The 20,197-nt window shown below is 34.9% G+C and overlaps 3 protein-coding genes across 6 annotated transcripts; 1 reads left to right on the forward strand and 2 right to left on the reverse strand.

Annotated features, from left to right (window-relative positions):
* Positions 1–440: 440 nt before the first annotated feature.
* LOC123678858 (tetratricopeptide repeat protein 14 homolog) lies at positions 441–11,013 on the reverse strand. Of its 4 annotated transcripts, none has more exons than XM_045616108.1 (11): positions 10,857–11,013; positions 9,702–10,092; positions 9,465–9,593; positions 6,990–7,210; positions 5,963–6,100; positions 3,568–4,803; positions 3,314–3,394; positions 2,913–3,114; positions 2,201–2,489; positions 1,379–1,736; positions 441–1,139 (listed from the first exon to the last, which is right to left on the reverse strand). In XM_045616108.1, exons 2-11 carry the CDS (start codon positions 10,065–10,067, stop codon positions 602–604), a joined length of 3,558 nt encoding a protein of 1,185 aa, XP_045472064.1. In that variant the 5' UTR covers positions 10,068–10,092; positions 10,857–11,013; the 3' UTR covers positions 441–601. The 4 variants fall into 4 exon arrangements, with proteins under 4 accessions (XP_045472064.1, XP_045472063.1, XP_045472066.1 ...); XM_045616107.1 differs by having other exon boundaries at positions 2,168–2,489; XM_045616110.1 differs by lacking the exon at positions 3,314–3,394 and having other exon boundaries at positions 2,168–2,489.
* A 190-nt stretch (positions 11,014–11,203) lies between these two features.
* LOC123678859 (threonylcarbamoyladenosine tRNA methylthiotransferase) lies at positions 11,204–13,444 on the forward strand. Its single transcript, XM_045616112.1, has 6 exons — positions 11,204–11,457; positions 11,513–11,739; positions 11,913–12,078; positions 12,129–12,384; positions 12,443–12,716; positions 12,802–13,444. The coding sequence occupies exons 1-6, from the start codon at positions 11,335–11,337 to the stop codon at positions 13,397–13,399; spliced, it is 1,644 nt and encodes a 547-aa protein (XP_045472068.1). The 5' UTR covers positions 11,204–11,334; the 3' UTR covers positions 13,400–13,444.
* Positions 13,445–14,616: 1,172 nt separating this feature from the next.
* Positions 14,617–20,147, reverse strand: LOC123677729 (FERM, ARHGEF and pleckstrin domain-containing protein 2-like). Its single transcript, XM_045614419.1, has 10 exons — positions 20,138–20,147; positions 19,456–19,847; positions 18,438–18,641; positions 18,088–18,274; positions 17,781–18,031; positions 17,592–17,727; positions 17,361–17,498; positions 17,037–17,182; positions 16,681–16,940; positions 14,617–14,710 (listed from the first exon to the last, which is right to left on the reverse strand). The coding sequence occupies exons 1-10, from the start codon at positions 20,145–20,147 to the stop codon at positions 14,617–14,619; spliced, it is 1,818 nt and encodes a 605-aa protein (XP_045470375.1).
* Between the last annotated feature and the right edge of the window lie 50 nt (positions 20,148–20,197).

Raw genomic sequence — 20,197 nt, forward strand, 5'->3', positions numbered from 1 at the left:
GGGCGATACCAGTAAACAGAGTTAGTTCAGAGGTTCGACTACCAGGGGGCGACACCGGTAGACCGAGTTAGTTCAATGGTTTGGCCACCAGGGGGCGACACCGGTAGACCGAGTTAGTTCAGGGGTTTGGTCACCAGGGGGCGACACCGGTAGATCGAGTTAGTTCATGGGTTTGGCCACCAGGTGGCGACACTAGTAGCCTGGAATAGATTAGCTCATCTTAGAGGATAAACGACATTTTGACAAAAAGATTTCTCATTCTTGTAAAACATGCATATAGATCAACAGGGTTGATAGCACTTTCATTGACTGGGATACTTTTCTAATTTTGCCAACGTTTTATGATATTTTGAGGACAGAAATATTTTCATGCCCAAGAACTCTACAACAGTGACATTTTCCTTATATAACTGGGCATTAAGGAAATTAAAACACCAAACTGAAACTGCACAAATTTATTTCTCGAAAGTATGTATATGAATATTGATAAGAACTAATGAACTGCATGTAGTTAATTGGATTCCATTCAAGGAAAAATCAGTCCTCAACAAAAATGAACTATATCAAATGGAAATTAATCAAATATTCTTTTTTCAACTTCTCATGTTTTATTCTTCAATAAATCTTTATTTCTCTCCAACATTTCTTCTTTTTTATCCTTTTTTACTTTGTTCAGAAACTTATCCATCTCTTCAATATTAGTTTCTGAAGGAATGTTAGCATCAACATCATTTCCATTTCCTACTTCATCTTTCTTCTCTGCCCATTTACCATCGAATGCTTCTCTATCGATCAGTTTATCACTTGTACCTGGAGCACTGGTAGTTGTAGTATAATCGTCTCTGTCTTCACCCTCAGATAAAGGACCTTCATGCTTAACATTAGTTCCATCATTGTTAAGGTACTTGTTGATCTTATCTTTCTCAGTGTTGACCTTCTTCATGGCATCATTTCCAGAATCAGAATCAGGAGTTCTGCTGTAGGACCTACTACGATCTCTTGATCGACTCCTGTCATGACGGCGGTCTCTGTAATCTCTGTAGCCACCACCTCTGGGTGGGTACCTTCCACGTGGTGGACGCCTCATACCCCTGTTATTGTAATAACTGTTATTATTGCCATAGGGACGGCCTCGACCTCTGAAATAACGATTTTGCGTTTGTGCCTCAGTAAATTTGATAAATATTGAAGCTACTTACAACTATAGTAATATAGCTTCAATAATTTTTGGTTAGTGATAGAATCAAACTTGGTTAGATGAAAAGAGTTACAAATTTTTGTTGAATTAATTCAAATGCTCAATTCCGGAAGAAGTGAGTATATAGCAATGAAATAATTTCTGAGAAAATTTGAAAAAAACATGTTTAACTGAAAATACCTATTATCTCTGTTATAGTAGCCTCCTCTTCCTCCTCGAATCCTTGGATTTTGGAACCTAGGTTTGTAGTAAGTTCCACGATCGTTGAAGCGACCCCTGAAGCCGCCTCTTCTATAATGACGTCTTTCTCCAGAGTAACTCCTGGACCTGGATCTACTCCGGGAATAGTAGCTTCCCGAACGAGATCTAGATCTGCTGTAATAGGATCGGGACCGACTACGATAACTTCTAGACCTAGATCTTGACTCACTGGACGATCGAGAACGGCTATATTTATCACGGGATCTTGATGTGCTTTTTCTTGCTGGCGAGCGACTGTCCGACCTTGGACGTCCTGGAGGCTCTGGTGGCCTTCGTCCTACAAACATGAAAATTAATTCAGAAAAGAAAGAATTGCATGGCAACAAAGTCGATTCCTATGATGAACAGAAATCAAGATATGAAAATACAGGAAATAATATAACTAACGCTAATAGACTTTCAAAAGATTCTTAAAAATGCTAATCTCTATTATTACTTCTTTAGCACCATAAAGTTGAAATAAATTGAGAATGAACTAAATAGAGTAATTGCAATTGAAAAGAAAATCTCGAAAAAAAAAAATAACAGGAAGCTCAGAAGTTTCAAGCAGATACATGCGCACATAAACATCTTGACGTCATACAATCTTAAAGACTATAGATCCTTTCAAAAAAAAAAGGGCAAAAAAAAATATATTCAGAGAAGATGGAATATGTACATTTATACTGAAAAATCTATCGTACTCACTCAAAACGTCTGAGCAAATACCTGATAGCGGAGCTTTGGTTGGCGGTGGCGCACCTGGTGGTAACGGGGGATCTCTTCCCCCCCCTGCTTTCTTCATTTCCGGCGGCGTCATCAATCTGAAATTGCCAAATTTGTCCAGCACAACTTGTCCCGAATTAACAACGGGCTTGGGGGTGGGGGAAGGTGCCTTTTTGGTTTTCTTTGGGGATTCCGGCTTCTTCATCGGGGGTTCTTTCATAGCCATCGCTTTCCTAACGCTAACGCTCTTTTCTACCGACGCTCGGGCTACTTTCTTTTGGGGAGGTTCGTCGTACTCCACTGGAACTCCTTTACGCTTTGCATCCTGTAACGAAAATCCCAATTATTATCGAATTACAGGAATTAATTCAACAATTTATTTATTTATTTAACATAAGCAGGAATCCTAACAGGAATAACCCACTTACAAGGATTCACCACAAAAAAAAAGATATTTACAATTGAGAATGAACATAAAATATAAGATAAAACATATCAACAATATCAAAAAAATAAACAATTCAGTAATTTCTACATAGACACAAATATGCTTTTTCCCTAAAAGCAACTTGAGAAATATTGAAAATGTCAATAAAAAAAAAGTGCCAGTTATAAAACCGCATGATTCTCAAAAGGAGTTATAAAACAACGACGTGCGCGCTCTTGGGACATAAAACAGTTCTCTTCGACGCCCGGTGAAAGCACGAGTGTTTAAATAACAATATCGAAGCTATCTTAAAATCCTTACCATTTGTTGTTCTTCGATCCATTCTTCTCTCTCTGCCTTCTTTTTGAATCTTGTAGAAGCTGGAACGCCAGGTCCAATTTGCATTTTCCATTTGGAACCGGCAGATGCGGCAGCTTCAGCTACCGCTTGTCTTGCCTTCTGTTCCCTTGTTGGGGACGGTGAATCCATAAGCGCTCTCTTCGGACTTTCGCTCATTTCACGGCTACAAAATTCGTCAGTATTAGACTAGAAGAAAAACATGATGTTTCGCGATATAAAAAATTTACTAAACCTCTTCTAGAAAAAAGTTGAATTTGCAATACCTAAAACACAAGTTAGGGAAGAATGGCCTGGAATTTATCACAAACTAGGGTTGAAATACGGTGGAATTTGAGAAATGTATGCGATAAAGATCTCCTTACCCCTTCGATTCTTTCTCCAATGCGTAATACGCATGTAGTTTTGTCTCTAATTCTTCCAAATCAGGTAAACTCTCAATGAACCTGGAAATATATATTTTTTCGTTTATTAATGGGAATGAAAAATCCAAAGGGATAAGGAAAATAGATTTGGGATTTGGAGTTTTAACCATTTTAAATATGGAGTAGTATATTTGAAATTTTTGTAGAAGAGATTTTGGTTCAGGAATAAATGTCTCCGGAAGATTCTTGCTTACCTCTTTGAATATCCAGACTTTTGCAAGAAATAATCCTCATCATCCATAACTGCATGCTTTTTGGCCTTTTTCTCCCTACTAAGTTCTTTCTTGATGGCATCTCTGAGTTTCTTGTGATCGTCCAAGTCGGAAATATCGAACCCTTTACGTTTCGATTTCTTTTCCTTCTTTTTCTTTTTCGAATCTTTCTTTTTTTTGTCCTTCTTTTTCTTCTTCTTTTTCTCCTCATCTTCTTTTTCCTTTTTCCACTTTGAGCTCTCCTGTAAAAACTTTCTTACCTTCTCTTCGTAATCAGAATCGCCCTTTGTTTCTTTGATGAAAGCTCGTACTTTGGCTTCATAGTCAACTTCATCTGATTTGGCTATAGCTTGTGGTTGTTCGAAGGAAAAGTCAAATGAAGTTGCAGGTTTGTTGAAATTGTAATTTGTTGGTGTATCGTTACTCTGATCCATCATAGCCATCCTCTTGCTCAAAGGACTCAGGGAATTTTCCTTTTTCCTTCGAGATCTGGAATGACGCTTCTTACGTTTCTTGAAGTCTGAATCTCCAGAACTGGAACTTGAGTCACTACTGCTGGAAGAATCGCTGCTAGAACTATCGCTACCTGAAGAACTCGAACTGGAACTTGAACTAGAACGACGCCTACTCTTGCGTTTCTTGCTTTTCTTCTTCTTTTTCTTATCCTTTTTTTCCTCGTCCTCTTTGTTGAGAAGCTGCTTCAATGCGTCATTCACTTCTGTAGACTTTGCGGCAACAGACAGATTGGGCAAGAGTAAATCCGTCGGCTCAATGAGATTTTTGGATTGATTTTTAGTCCTCAAGAATTCCAACGAGTTTTTAGCCTCTTCGTGAAACGGAATTAAACTCAAGCAACTCTGATAGGCCTTCCTGGCTTCATCCATCTTATTTTCTTCCTCGTAACTTCTACCTAGAGCTACCAAAGTTTCGCCCATGTACTTCCTCGCGTTAGCGTGGCTCGAGTTCAGTTTTAGAGCAGATTCGAAATCCTCAATGGCTTTCTGAAAATTACCGCTATTCGCGTAAAGAGCTCCTCTGGCGACTAGTCCTTCAACGTTCTTAGGATCTATGCTCAGGGCCTTATTCAAACATTGAAAGGCATCGATATGCTTTCCCGCTTTGAAATGATCTATTCCATCGGCCACATTTTTATAAGCCCATTTGCTGGCTTGCATTTGTCGCAGTTCGTTGGAATACTCATTTTCCGGAAACTTGCCCCTGTAAATAACAAATAATAATTAGACATCATTTTGAGATTTGAACTGAAAATAAAGATTGTATGAATTTGTTCTGAAATGTAAATAAAGGGTGTTTTTTTTTAGAGCTATAGAACTTTAAATTGCAATAAAACAACGATGGATTATTCGATTGACATGAATTTTATTTATCCGCAAGATAATCTTGTGGCATTACATTTTAAATATGATTTCTGGCATATGACCGCCACGGCTGGCTCGGATGTAGTCCAATCTGGACGTCCAATTTTCGATGACTTTTTCCAACATTTGTGGCCGTATATCGGTCATAACACGGCGAATGTTGTCTTCCAAATGGTCAAGGGTTTGTGGCTTATCCACATAGACCAATGACTTTACATAGCCCCACAGAAAGTAGTCTAGCGGTGTTAAATCACAAGATCTTGGAGGCCAATTCACAGGTCCAAAACGTGAAATTAGGCGGTCACCAAACGTGTCTTTCAATAAATCGATTGTGGCACGAGCTGTGTGACATTTTGCGCCGTCTTGTTGGAACCACAGGTCCTGGACATCATGATTGTTCAATTCAGGAATGAAAAAGTTAGTAATCATGGCTCTATACCGATCACCATTGACTGTAACGTTCTGGCCATCATCGTTTTTGAAGAAGTACGGACCAATGATTCCACCAGCCCATAAAGGCGCACCAAATAGTCAGTTTTTCTGGATGTAACGGTGTTTCGACATACACTTGAAGATTAGCTTCACTCCAAATGCGGCAGTTTTGTTTGTTGACGTAGCCATTCAACCAGAAGTGCGCTTCATCGCTAAACAAAATAAAATGGACGTAGTGCGCGATACGTATTCCGCACAGAACCGTTATTTTCTAAATAAAATTGCACTATTTGCAAGCGTTGTTCAGGCGTGAGTCTATTCATGATGAATTGCCAAACCAAACTGAGAAGAGAAATCACTTGACAGCTGTTGAATCGGTCGCCATCTTGAACAGTAATGCCAACTTAAATTTATATACCTCGAAAAAAAACACCCGTTATAATTGATTGAATGGTGATGACTACATTCTCTTTGTATTTTTTATATTGATTGAGAGAGGAATTTTAGACAGGACAACTGTTGGGCGCATTAGAATAAAATTAAACAAAAAAAATATATTTTCTTACCTCAAACCTTTCATGAATGAAATATGTTGGTTAATGTTCATCTGATCTGCCAAATAGGAGATATTGTTCGGGTTGTTGAATCCGATGGACTTTTCCATAACACTGTTAAAAGCCTCATTCTTGTTTTCCAGTGCTTTTCTGAAAATCAGAAACGTATTTTCTTATTTATTTTTTCATAGCACAAGCAGCAATAGCCAACAAGTGACATCGATTGGATCCTGAGCTGAGAAAATGTAAAAAATTTTCTGGCCCACAATCTCTGTAATGATAATCCCTAAAATTAATATACATACCAAAATGAATGCCTTCATCTAAAATCGATGTTGTCAAATGATAATCATTCCATCTTGAAATATTTTAGAACATTAACAAGAAATTGGTGTTGTACTAAAAATGTTTTCTCCTTTTTAATATATATTTAATTGGATATTTCGAGTTTTTTTAAACATTCCACATACAATTTTATACTTTTTATTTAATGAGCTCTGGGTATCATCGAGAATACTGTGAAAGATATGTTTTGATAAGCACATTGTTCACCAACAAGACATATCAGCGTGTAAGAATGAAATTAGAAGGAAGGACGAGGTCTCACCTGCAAACCGGCCAGAACTCGATTAATAAATATGGTCTGAGTGTGGGGGACACAGATCTCTCCTTTATTATTCAACTCGGTGCTTTGTGCGAAATACCAGTGTATTCGGCATGTGCTCACGCAGACAATTGTAACAATAATCGGACATTTCTCCTATGCACATTTAATCAAGCATTTTATACGTATATAGATCAAACACAGTGTCAAATAATATAAGACCTTCAAAAAAGACAGAACTTTAGTTGGTGTGTCTTGAGGTGCGTTTTGTTTCTGAAAAGGTGGTAAAAGATCTAGATTTGTTCAAAAAAATGCTTTCATATAAATCTGAAATACTACAATGGAACATGACATATGAAACAAAATTGCAAAATAGTATTTTCAGCATTATAGAAAGTATAAATGTTAAGGAAAAAAAATTGAAAATTAACTCACTTGTAAACAACAGGAAAATCTTCGGCGTTGATAAGACCCAAGCAGGGATGGTGCTCCGGATCATTGGGACCTCTGGTGGTTCCCTTCATTCCACAAACCATTTTGTCAGAATCCGGGATTACTTCCAGAACTTCGCAGCATACCGAATCATTCATCATATACGTTCTAGTCACACCTTTTTTGTCAACTGCCGGTATGATATTAGCCACAGGACAGAAAGCCTAGATACGGGAATTATTTTTTGAAATACGATATTGGAGAAATTCACAATTTTATTTACTAATCGCATGTATCGCAACAACATCGTTGTGTAGGTGTAAATTTCCACGAAAAACCAAGTCTCAAAGACTGGCAAAAATCAATATTAAATTTTGAATCGAAAGTAGAACGAAGTGCCAACAGAATAAATATTTTATATTCAAAGGGGACACTGCAAAATACAATTCCTCGATGATGATTCTACAAATGCAAAGCATTTACATGAATTCAGTAGCACGAATTGTATTTTTGACAAGAAATAATTTCTCAACTTACTGTATCCAATTCTGTTGGAAGATAGTCATATTACCTTTGAAGGAATCGATCCACAGATCATAAATTAAAAAAAAATTACCTCCAAAAATGTTCTCGACATTTGTCAATGCTTTAGTTTCCACGAATGGAATAGCTTCATTTTTCCATATACAAATATATTAATTCCCAAAAATTTTGCTTTAAACCTTAATTTTCATTAAATCCTATGTTGCCTTCTCTTATTATTTTTCTACTCTTTGGTGGATTTTCTAAAATGTCACAATTTTTGATTCAATATCACTATGATTATTTAATCATCATAAAAGTATTAGTAAGCACCTCATCCATATTTCTTCACATCAGATCAATACAATAAAGCAAACAAGCATATTTAAGTGTATACACCTGATGTGAACCAGAATGTTAAAAAACTTATTCAAAATCAGTTTGAAGGAATAATTTTTTAAGATCAGACCAGTAAGACACCAATCTTTTAGTATACAGGGCGGGCAAATTTTGATGTTTTAGCACTACAACTTTTAAACCTGAGGTGATAGACATAATCTGATACCCTATTCTCGGTCTCTTTTTCTGAAAAACTGATGAGGGTAGTATTCATTTTTGGCCATCTTCTTTTGTTTTTGAGCGAAAATTGGAAAAATGAGATATCGAAAAAATTTGATATCTCCGCTAATACTGATGCTAGAGCTCCGAAATTAAAACATTATACAGGCATTTTTTTAAAAATTAAGCTTTCAAGAAATGGCACTCAAATCTAGTGTTCCCATTTGAAAAAACATAACTTTGGGTCATAGCTTCGTAATTAAAAACCCTTTCGAAAAGTCGAGCACGCCACTGGATTCTACGTAAAAAAGTGCCTGTATAATGTTTTAATTTCAAAGCTCTATCATCAGTATTAGCGAAGATATGAATTTTTTTCTATATCGCCATTTTTCCAATTTTCGCTTATAACTCGAAAACAAAAGAAGGTGGCCAAAAATGAATAGTACCCTGTTAGTTTTTCAGAAAATGAGACCGAGAACGGGGTATCAGATTTTGTCTATCTCCTCTGGTTTAAAAGATGTAGTGCTAAAACATCGAAATTTGCCCACCCTGTACAATCTACCTTTATGGTAGATCTACACAGTTGGTAAATTAAAATTAAAGCCAGTTGGCTAGAATACAGTCTTTTTCGATATCTTACTGTAAGGAATTGTAATTAAAAGCTATTTCAGAAAAGTTACATAATTCACAATTATATTAATTATTTACAATTGGACTGGAAAAACCACTACTGAAATAATTAATTTGAAGATTAGTATTTCTGTAAAACCTAGAAGCCATTAGAGAATATCTTCATCGAAAGAAATCATCCCAGAAAAAATAAAATAAGAAAAAATTTAGAGATAATATTGACAACAGAGCTAAACAATCAGATAAAAGAAACCCCCAAATATTTAGAAGGCCAATATAGAAGAATATATAAAAAACATATATTGAATTCCATAGAAAGTTCTAGCAAACATTTTTATTATAAATACATAAAATTTCTTGTTGGTTCAAATTTGAATAGGAATTATGAGTTTTATTCGAAACTGTAATTAAGTTATTTCGTTACTGATAATTGGAGATATATTACATTCAATGCTGACGACCAAAATTTTTTTTCATTCCCATTAGATCCCAATTTTTTCATTGCGACTCAAAGAAAATAAAAAGAATTTTATATAAATTGTAATACTTCAGCTTAAGTGAAGTTTTGATAAAATTTTTAATGAAAAAAATTTTGCTTTATCAAAACTCACAAAAAACACTCATAAATATGGAAAATACTGGATCATTGAATTATTATGGTCCATGGAAAATAAGAACATTTACGCATACCACATTTTCAATTGAAAGTTGTACTATTGTATTATTGGTAAAAAGAGCAATTATAAAAAACAAACACAATAAACTCACTTTGACATTAATATCAGCCACATAACTGATTGCTGCATTCACACCAGTAGTACAGAGGACCTTCAACATCATTCCAGCCTGAGTTTTGCTGACTATAGTGCCCAGAATTAAATCTCCAATTTTCACATTCTGAAAAAAAAAAGGAATAAATGCATTTTCATCACCGGACCAATTCAATTCCAAAAAAAATATTTACAAGCTCTCGATATATTTAAACAAAACTCCTATAGAACTTACCTCAAAGAAATACTCTAGCCGTTTCTGTTTATCCACATTAAGGTAAAGTTCTAAAGGTGGCATTACTGCATATGTTTCTTCAGATACAATCTCATCTTTTGAGCACGGCTTTCCATAAAGTACATCATTTTCATTGGCAAATAAAGACTCAGCATTCTTTACAATGAACTGTTGTAATTTTAGTCGTTTTGCACGATCTTGAAAGCTGAGAGACTTCTGTCTTTGACTGTACACTAGGAAATTCAAATCTTTCACGTATCTTTTGGGCAAATCACTTTCACCTCGTTCAGATTCCCATAATTTCTGCAGCTGTTGGCCGTGAAAATTCAGAGCTCTTGCTAATAATGAATTATCCATGTTGTCCATGTTGAAGTTTCTTAACCCCAAATTTCTAAGAGCAAAAAGTATATAACGTCAAAAATATATAGAGAATGAGTGTTAGTCCCATAACTCAATACCAATAATAAATAGTACAAAGAATATATTGCTTGTTTTACCGCAGTGGTAAAAAATTACACAATTAAAATATCTAGCAGTTTTGGCTAAAATCTAGATCCTGTATCTCTCAATCTGTAAAGGATGGAAATAAAATTTTGGATTTGTTAAATAAATTATTATTTTGAGCAGTTTTAGCTAAAATCTAGATCCTGTATCTCTCAATCTGTAAAGGATAGAAATAAAATTTTGGATTTGTTAAATAAATTATAATTTTGAGCAGTGATGTCAGAAAATGACAAGTTGGAGTAATATGTGAAAACGAAAAGTAGGGTTTGAAGAATATTAAACTCTGGTAGAATCGAAATTTGAGAATCCTTGAGAAAGTTGTTTTCAAGGATTTCATTTAAATATCGCTTTGTACAGTTCATACGAACCGGTTAGTTAACGCCTATAAATCGATCGATATCCTAGTTATTTCCTAGTTTAGTATGGATTTTACCGTTTCCATGAGTATTTTATAAAAACTGTAGGAAATTTTCAAATCAATAAGCAATTTGTTCAACCTTCATCCAAATGCATCAGAATTAAAACCAAAATGGCGAAGCTTGTTGAAACAATTGCAGCGTGCTTTAACCACGTTCACTGCAGGATCATGGTAAATGTTGGGGACAATTTTGAACTGAAATCAGAATGCCATTTGTTTAAAATTTGAATTACCTGCGTCCATTGGTGTTCAATTGTTATATTTATGATAATTTGTGAACTAAGTAAACTTTTTTAAACACATACAGTCACAAACTAGCTTGAAAATGAATCGATTATTTTATTCAGCGTTTCTAGCCGACACCGAAATGACATTTCTCAATCACAGAAAATATATTGGTTATGTTCCGTTAATATCCTAAAATAACGAAATTACTATGATGGAAAAAATTTAAGCACAACACCATAATTTAATTAGTGACAATGATTTTATAATAACTTATTTCATCAGACCGTTCATTTTCTAAAGCAAAATTTTTGACATAAATTGTTGTATTCGATGATTATAACCTAATATAATAAGTTCGTGTTCTATGTTTTAATTAATTCGTAAATAGAAGCATGAATACGAAAAGATTTAAAAGATTTTTTTAATGTAAAATTCTTTTATATATTTTAATTGTTGAATCTAGAGAGTTACATTTGATTCAGAATGGAGGAAGCTTTGACGCCACCTTGTAATGAGATTATTGACGATATTGAGGACTTGGTTTCAACCCTTAGTATTGTTCCAAAATCTAGAACTAGAAATAAAAAGAGCAAACCGGAAAAAAAAGTAGGTTTGTATGATACAAAAACGTTCTCTTTATATGTTCTTTTGAACTTTTAAGGTATTCGAACATCGTGATCCTGCTGATAAACCTGTGGGAGATAACATTCCCGGTACACAAAGCATTTTCGTTAAGACTTGGGGTTGTGCTCATAATAGTTCTGACTCCGAATACATGGCAGGTCAACTGGCTGAATACGGCTATGAAATCACCGAAAATAAAGATACGGCAGATCTTTGGCTTCTAAATAGTTGTACTGTCAAAAACCCTGCTGAAGATCATTTTCGGTAATGTGTGATTATTTTGAAGAGTGATTGTATTATCTATCTAACCATGAAAATGTCAATAACACAAATTATGTGTTAAAGTCATATCATTTATTATTTTTATGATTAGATTGATTATATAAATCTGTTCTCACTAGTTATAATCGAGTAAAAATTTAAATAGCTGCTTCCAGAAATGAAATAAACAATGCAAAGAAATTAGGCAAACATCTCATAGTTGCTGGTTGTGTACCACAAGGGGCACCGAAGGCAAAGTTCATTCAAGGTCTCAGTATTGTTGGTGTACAACAAATTGATCGAATTGTCGAAGCTGTAGAAGAAACACTCAAAGGGAACACTGTAAGAAACTAAACCTGGGTGTACAAAATTCATTCATACCAGTTTTCCAGGTTGTAATGCTTGGCTTGAAGAAGCAATCGGGCAAAAAAATGGGCGGTGCTTCCTTATTACTCCCCAAGATCCGAAGGAATCCGTTGATAGAAATTATTGCAATTAATACCGGATGTTTGAATGAATGTACTTACTGTAAAACAAAACATGCTAGAGGAAACCTGGGTAGCTATCCTCCCGAAGAAATTGTTGCGAGAGCTAAACAAGCCTTCGAGGAGGGTGTGGTCGAAATATGGCTCACTTCAGAAGACACTGGTGGGAATACTGATCTTTGATATCCAAATTTTTTTGTATGATATATAAAAATTTCTAGGCACCTACGGTAGAGATATTGGTACATCTTTGCCGGAATTATTATGGAAATTAGTGGAAGTAATTCCAGACGGTTGTAGATTGAGACTTGGAATGACGAATCCGCCGTACATTCTAGAACATCTTCAGGAGATAGCGAAGATTATGAGGGAACCTAAGGTGTATGGTTTTCTTCATGTGCCTGTTCAGTCTGCCAGCGACCAAGTTTTGGCCGATATGAAAAGGGAGTATAACAGAGCAGACTTTGAACATGTAGTGGATTTTCTCAAAAAAGAGTAAGTTTGATACTTTTCACTATCTAAGAAACTTTTTGAGCGCTTGTTCTTGATCAATTCTGACAGAATATTCTTACATTTTCAGAGTTCCTGGAATAACAATAGCTACCGACATTATTTGTGGATTTCCAACGGAAAGAGATGAAGATTTTGACGAAACGATGGATCTCTGCGGAAAATACAAATTCCCCAGTCTTTTCATAAATCAATTTTTCCCACGACCAGGAACGCCTGCCGCTAAAATGGAAAGAATTCCCACGCAGATTGTGAAGGAGAGAACGAAAAAACTGACCGATCTTTTCAACAGTTACGAACCGTACGGTCATAAGATCGGGGAAATTCAAGAAATATTGGTGACGGAGGTATCCCACGATAAAAAGCACTACGTGGGCCACAATAAGTTTTACGAGCAAGTTTTGATCCCCATGGAGGACCATTATATGGGAAAATTGGTCACTGTTGAGATCCTGGAATGTAGTAAATTTTCGATGAAAGCCAAACCGACCAATTTGAAGATGCCGGGACTCGTGAAACCGTTGAAGAAAGGACAAGTATCTGGTGTTCAGATCTCAAACACTTCAAACAGATGGACAATTCCCGTTTTGATTATTATTTTATCGTTGATTGCCTTGAGGTTGTACATTAGTTTGAAGACATATCTTCCTAAAAACATGCAATTTTGATATTCGTAAATATGTTCTTATCGAAAATAAATTATATTACCAGTGTTTTTCGTTTTTTCTTTAACTACTTATTCAAATTTTTTACTAACTACTCTGTTCTTTTGTTGATACACCTAAAAAGTATTTTTGGTTAAGATGAAGTGTTTCTAAAACTCGATTTGGTTATTTGAAAGATTTTTCAAGTCCTCTCTAATGATTCTGTGATGTTTATTGAGCACATAAAATTGGATCTACGAGGATGTTAATAAAGAGGACAATATTCTTTTTGATGCCAAAAATGGCCTATTATTTGGAACTAACTTTTCATCCTTTCTGGAACTACAGACTAGATTTATGGCTTACCTCTCAACTTCTTCGGTATCTTTTTTGTACAATATTTTCTTTTTCAACTTTAACAGTATTCGTCCTTTATATATATATTTTATCTTGAGAAATTCCTGAATTCGCTTCTCGTACAACTTTTCTTTCTATAAAAATTCAATTTCTTTGGTATCTTTTTTGTACAATATTTTCTTTTTCAACTTTAACAGTATTCAGCCTTTATATAGATATTTCTTCTTGAGAAATTCCTGAATTCGCTTCTTGCACAACTTTTCTTTCTAAAAAAATTCAATTTCTTAATTGATTCAACAGTGATATTCAACTGATATTTTCCATCAATTATAAAAATTTCGAAAGGGGTTCACTTTTGATTTGGAAGGAGAATTTTGAAGGAATAGGGATTCATTCAATGGTATCGAATGTGATGAAAAACTATTGATGAATCTTTTTATTCTTGAGTTCTTATAAATAATTAAATAACATTTATATAAAATTCATAGTATGAAAAATAACCCTTTGTTATAATTATATGCACATAGATAATTTCATATTGTTTTCCCAAATATACAGCTAAAAATTCAATGAAAGTTTAAAATGTTTTTAAGTAGTAGCTGCCAGTATCAATTGATATAATAAAATGCAAAGTGAAATAAGGCACTTATAAATTGCATGCAGGAATGAGTTTAACAGTCTTTAACCTTCATTAATACTGAATATGATACAATTATAATACTCTGATAATGACACCCGAAGTACGCACTTCTTGGTTGAAATGCATAGTTTGTAAAATTGCTGCCTCCCAAAATGATTTAATGATAAGCATGTCGATCCAGAAGGTCAGTTTAAATATTAAAATATGTTTAAATTAATTAAAAATGAAATGATTTGATGCAATATCATATTTCTGGCGAAATTTCTATACAATCCTCATCCTGAGTGTATTTGTTTTTGTGTCCATTCTCAGTAATGTTACTGATAACTTCCATCCATCTGAAAATATTTCACAATAGGTCAACACACTTTTCACACCAACACAGGGACGGACATGTTTCAGATGTGTCTTCTATATTTTTCAATTGTTACCGAGTTTTGTCAATATTTTAGATCGTTATAACGGGTGTTTTTTTTCGAGGTATATAACTTTAAGTTGGCATTACTGTTCAAGATGGCGACCGATTTAACTGCTGTCAAGTGATTTATTCTCAGTTTGGTTTGGTAATTCATCATGAATAGAATCACGCTTGAACAACGCTTGCAAATAGTGCAATTTTATTTCGAAAATAATGGTTCTGTGCGGAATACGTATCGCGCACTAAGTCCATTTTATTATGTTTAGCGATAAAGCGCACTTCTGGTTGAATGGCTACGTCAACAAACAAAACTGCCGCAGTGAAGCTAATCCTCAAGTGTATGTCGAACCACCGTTACATCCAGAAAAACTGACTGTTTGGTGCGCTTTATGGGCTGGTGGAATCATTGGTCCGTACTTCTTCAAAAACGATTATGGCCAGAACGTTACAGTCAATGGTGATCGGTATAGAGCCATGATTATTAACTTTTTCATTCCTGAATTGAACAACCATGATGTCCAGGAGCTGTCGTTCCAACAAGACGGCGCAACATGTCACACAGCTCGTGCCACAATCGATTTATTGAAAGACACGTTTGGTGACCGCCTAATTTCACGTTTTGGACCTGTGAACTGGCCTCCAAGATCTTGGGATTTAACACCGCTAGACTACTTTCTGTGGGGCTATGTAAAGTCATTGGTCTATGCGGATAAGCCACAAACCCTTGACCATTTGGAAGACAACATTCGCCGTGTTATTGCCGATATACGGCCACAAATGTTGGAAAAAGTCATCGAAAATTGGACGTCCAGATTGGACTACATCCGAGCCAGCCGTGGCGGTCATATGCCAGAAATCATATTTAAAATGTAATGCCACAAGATTATCTTGCGGATAAATAAAATTCATGTCAATCGAATAATCCATCGTTGTTTTATTGCAATTTAAAGTTCTATAGCTCTAAAAAAAAAACACCCTTTACTTAGTTATATTGTGTTTTCTTCAAATTCTTCGAAAATTGGTTTTTTAATAACCATTTTGATTTAATTGAAAGTACATTGTAGTTATATTGGGTCCGTATATCGCCGAGAATTTCAGAACGGTTACTAGTGGTTTTCGATGTTTCAGGTAACCTGTTTCGTATATACGGACCACTTGACATTTGTCAATGGTCAACTAAATTTTGTAGGTTATAAATGGTTAATCTCTTTCAATTTGTAAATAACTAATAGTTCTTAATGACTCTGAAGGGTATTTGTTTCATAATTAAAATAATGAAGTTTTTGAGTGTTAGATGTTATGGAAAATGCCCATAAACAATAATCTGAAAATTAAAATGACAACTGCCAAGCCGAGTGGGCGTGGTTACCGAACCTAACCAGAATAAAAGTACGGTTGCTCTGGTGGCAGATAACTCACCGAAGTTTGAGGAAATAGTCACCGGTTTTTTAGGAATTTCACATATACGGACCACTAACTTACTAACCATGGTAACGAAGGTGATATACGGACCATACCCTAAGTAATGGCTTAGTTTTTACTTGTCAAATGTCAAAAAATGACAGATACCCAGATAGCGGGCTATTCGTAACAAACGATGAGGCTTAATTTTTGTAAAATTAATTTTTTCGATACCTTGCTTGTTGACATAAAATTGTAGCAAATAACTTCTGAGATATCAAACTTCGCCAAAAATTGTTTAAATTTTGTATTTTGTTTTTGAAGAATTCTTTCCGTTTGCCCGTTATCATTTTACAATGTGAATTCTGAGTTTTGATTTCATAAAAGTCATATTCTTTGAGTTATTCAGAAAATAGTATCTCAGATGAACTCCGAAACCATTGAGCGGATTCGACACATTCAGACAATTTTTCAAATTTTCATACTGACCTTTTGAAAGTGTATTCCGATTCTGATCTGAAGAAGTACACGTGATTTTTGTATTGTAGCTTGAAAACGAAATCCTTATAGATGGCATCTTCCGTCGTCGGCAGCCCGATCGTATAACCTAAAAGTGGCAAAGAAGCGAGGGGATATTCGTCGAAACAGCCCTTGTAGAAGAACAGGCAGAAATTGGTGAAAACCACCCAAAGTTTCTGCCAACCGTTACTGCTTTTGAATTTTCTCAGCAGGAAACCCGATAATTGATTCTGAAAAATAAAGAATAATGTGTTTATTAAAATTGAAGTTTGATTAGAGCAGATATCAAGAGAATTTTGAGGGATGAATTTGAAAGCAGCACTCACTTCAACTACTAGAAGTTTATCTCTCATTCCTGTACTGGTACTACGATGCCAGCAGACATGTACAGTTGAACTACTTCTTTGGGCTGTTGATTTGGTTTGAGTGCCTACATCATTACCACATTGATCTAATAACTCATCAGATGAACCTAAAAAAAAAAATAACAGTCAAAACGAAGATAAAAAAAAAAACAAAATAACATAAAAAAAAAGACGTGAATACTTCATAAAAAGTTTTCTAGTGACAAAAGTAAAAGCTATATAAATAGTTGTGAAATTGAGAAAATTCCAATTCAAATCAACGAGTGTATTGAAAATGGTACTCACTATAACGTTTCAAACTGAGATATGTTGTTTTCGTATCACTATTGTCTTTAGCTTCTTGAATAGCTGTCTTGAGATCCATTTTCCATCTCTGTTTATCATCCTGAGAGTTTGCAGCAACGATTAAAGATCTACTTCCTCCTAAGAGATTATTTTCCAAATTGTAACATAATCAACAATAATAATAATAATCAATCAACTTTTTCACAATGTTTAAACCATAGATGAACTCACCGTAAATGATGAATCCAAAGTTGGACAGTTCTCCTTCAGGTTCTTCTATCAGCACGCCTCTGAGTGGCATGTGACCGTGCACTTTGAATTGCAGTGTTGCTTGACAGCGAGACGTATAAAGTAGAATATCAGAAAACTGAAAACACTAGCTCAGTATATTCGTTATAAAAACTACGGGTCCTACCTTACCAAGAAGAACATTCTTTGTTGGTAACCCTTTTTCGAATGTTTCAGTAAACATCCTTGTCTTATAAACTTCCTGCCCGACTGATAAATATTGTCGAATCCAATCACATCTTTTTGTAGCTCGCATAAGGACGAAATATTCTCAGATTCTTCGAGAATCTCAGGTACTGGATCTATAATTGCTTTTAAACAGTTGGCAACAGTCAAACAATCGCTTCGATCGGGATGGTTTGGACCATAATATTTCAACAGCCCTAAAATCAACACCAGACTTAAAACCTTAAAAAAAAAACTAAATTTGTACACTTACGATTTATTAGAGATCGATACTGAATCAAACGATGCAGAGGTCTTAGTACGAATGTGGTGAAAGGTAAATAACACACTTTTTGTGTTTCAAAATCCCTGTACATTTGCTCGAATTTTTGGTTTTGTTTGAAAGCAGCATCCAAATGTTCTAAAACATTGATGTGTTCATCCATATATTCCTGATAAAGCTGGAAATTAAACACATTGTCACATTTCATTCATAAAAAATTCTGGTTTTTTTTTTTGGAAAACTAAAAAGAGAAATCAGAAATTCAGGTTGACATTTCTTTTGGTTTCTCATAAACCTATATTGGAAGAATGTTGGGTAGAAAGTTCATAATTTTGGTTTACCGGTATTAGAGGTGGTAGATGTGCCAGCAGAACGTCTGCAATTCTTCCTTGTGAAGATTTCCAACCACCTTTGCCATCCCAACCATGAATTCTGTGTTCTAAATCTTTGAGAAGTTGACCATGAGCCTCTGCCAAAGGCTGTATCAAGGTTAAAAGTGATTCACATTCTTCAATTTCTAATTTGCCAACATCATTCCTGAACCACTGAAATGTAAAAGGGATAAATATAAGGAAGGATATAAAGGTTTAAAAATCTGGTAATCACTTGAAATTTGAGTTACATCTTCAGGACACCTTTTCTGCTCATAACACATTAAGTATGTAATTCTCAAATAATCCTTGAACTTACAAACAAGGATTTGCAGAGGTAAATATTCAGTTAGAAGGGGAAGGAATATTTACCATAACCACTATCTAGTTAATCTTCATAATTCACAGAATAAAATTGGACCACAGATTACAGAAGTATATTTTCCTATTTTTGTCATAATTTATGTTATCAAAGTAAAATTGGACCACAGTATAAAACTTTTCTATTTTGTGGTTAATCATAATCACAGAGTATAATCTATGCAACGCCCTCAGAGTAATAATACTCTAATGTGCCGCCACGGTGGCGTAGTCGACAGAGTCCTTGACTGCGGCACCGAAGGCCCGGGTTCAAATCCCGGTGAGGGGCATGGTTGTTTAGTGGTTTTTCAAGTCTTTGAGAAAAAATAAAAATTGTATGTAGACATAAAGATGAATGCGAGTGTGAATTATATGTAATACATGTGGGAAAATTAGGAGAAATCCAACAAATTCGTGAGTGGGTACATAACCAAAGGTTGAGCCTAACAAGCGAGAAAGAATGAATAATAATACTCTATGTCAACGTCAAATTGGGCCACAGAATAGATAAATAGACTTTTCTATAGAAGTGTATTTCTGCATTCTGTGTTTTTTAGGCGCGATATTTTAAAATAGCTAATAATTTCAGAATGGTACTAAATTCGCCTTCAAATTTCAATGAACTCACCACATTGATGACATCCAAGTCCTTCTTGTAAGTGATTTCGGTCATATAAATTTCCTTGGCCATGTAATATCCTTTCTCTACGAATTTGTGTTTTTTCTTTACATCTCCCTCGATGTCTGCGATTATCGTAGTGGTGAAGCTGCTGATATCTCTGTTGGCATTCAAGCTGTTCATCAATTGTTCATCCGTGAAATTCCTGATGGGACTCAAATTGTCCACCTTTTCCATATCACAATGGCCATTTGTCGAATTCAGGGATAGGTTGGATACTTTATCATCGGAGACTCGATTGTTCGGTGTCGAAGTGAGGTAGACTAGATTGTTATTCAGTTGGGAAATATTTCTGCCATTTCTTTTGTCAGGAGCGCTCGGAGACTCCATTTGGTGATCATCTGAAATTAAAAGATAATTGATCGATCCAGTATTTGATTATTATCGATAAAATTAAAATAATAATTAGCTTATATTCTAAGGAAAATGAAAAATGTTCAAGGAATAAACATAAAAAAAATGTAAAGAATGGAAGATTAACGTTATAGCCTATCTACATATAAAAAAAATCAAATTCGAGAATTTTTTCTCTTTAATTGTTTGTATATAGTACGAACAGTTTCAAAGGTCGACATTCGAATGAAGAAACCAAAAAAAATATATCACAACATGCATGCAACAATTATCTCACCTAAATCCATTGAAAATACACTTTGGATATTTTCAAAAGGATGAATGCATGAAAACTATC

This window comes from Harmonia axyridis, chromosome 4 (assembly GCF_914767665.1).
Source record: "Harmonia axyridis chromosome 4, icHarAxyr1.1, whole genome shotgun sequence".
Classification (NCBI taxonomy): domain Eukaryota; kingdom Metazoa; phylum Arthropoda; class Insecta; order Coleoptera; family Coccinellidae; genus Harmonia; species Harmonia axyridis.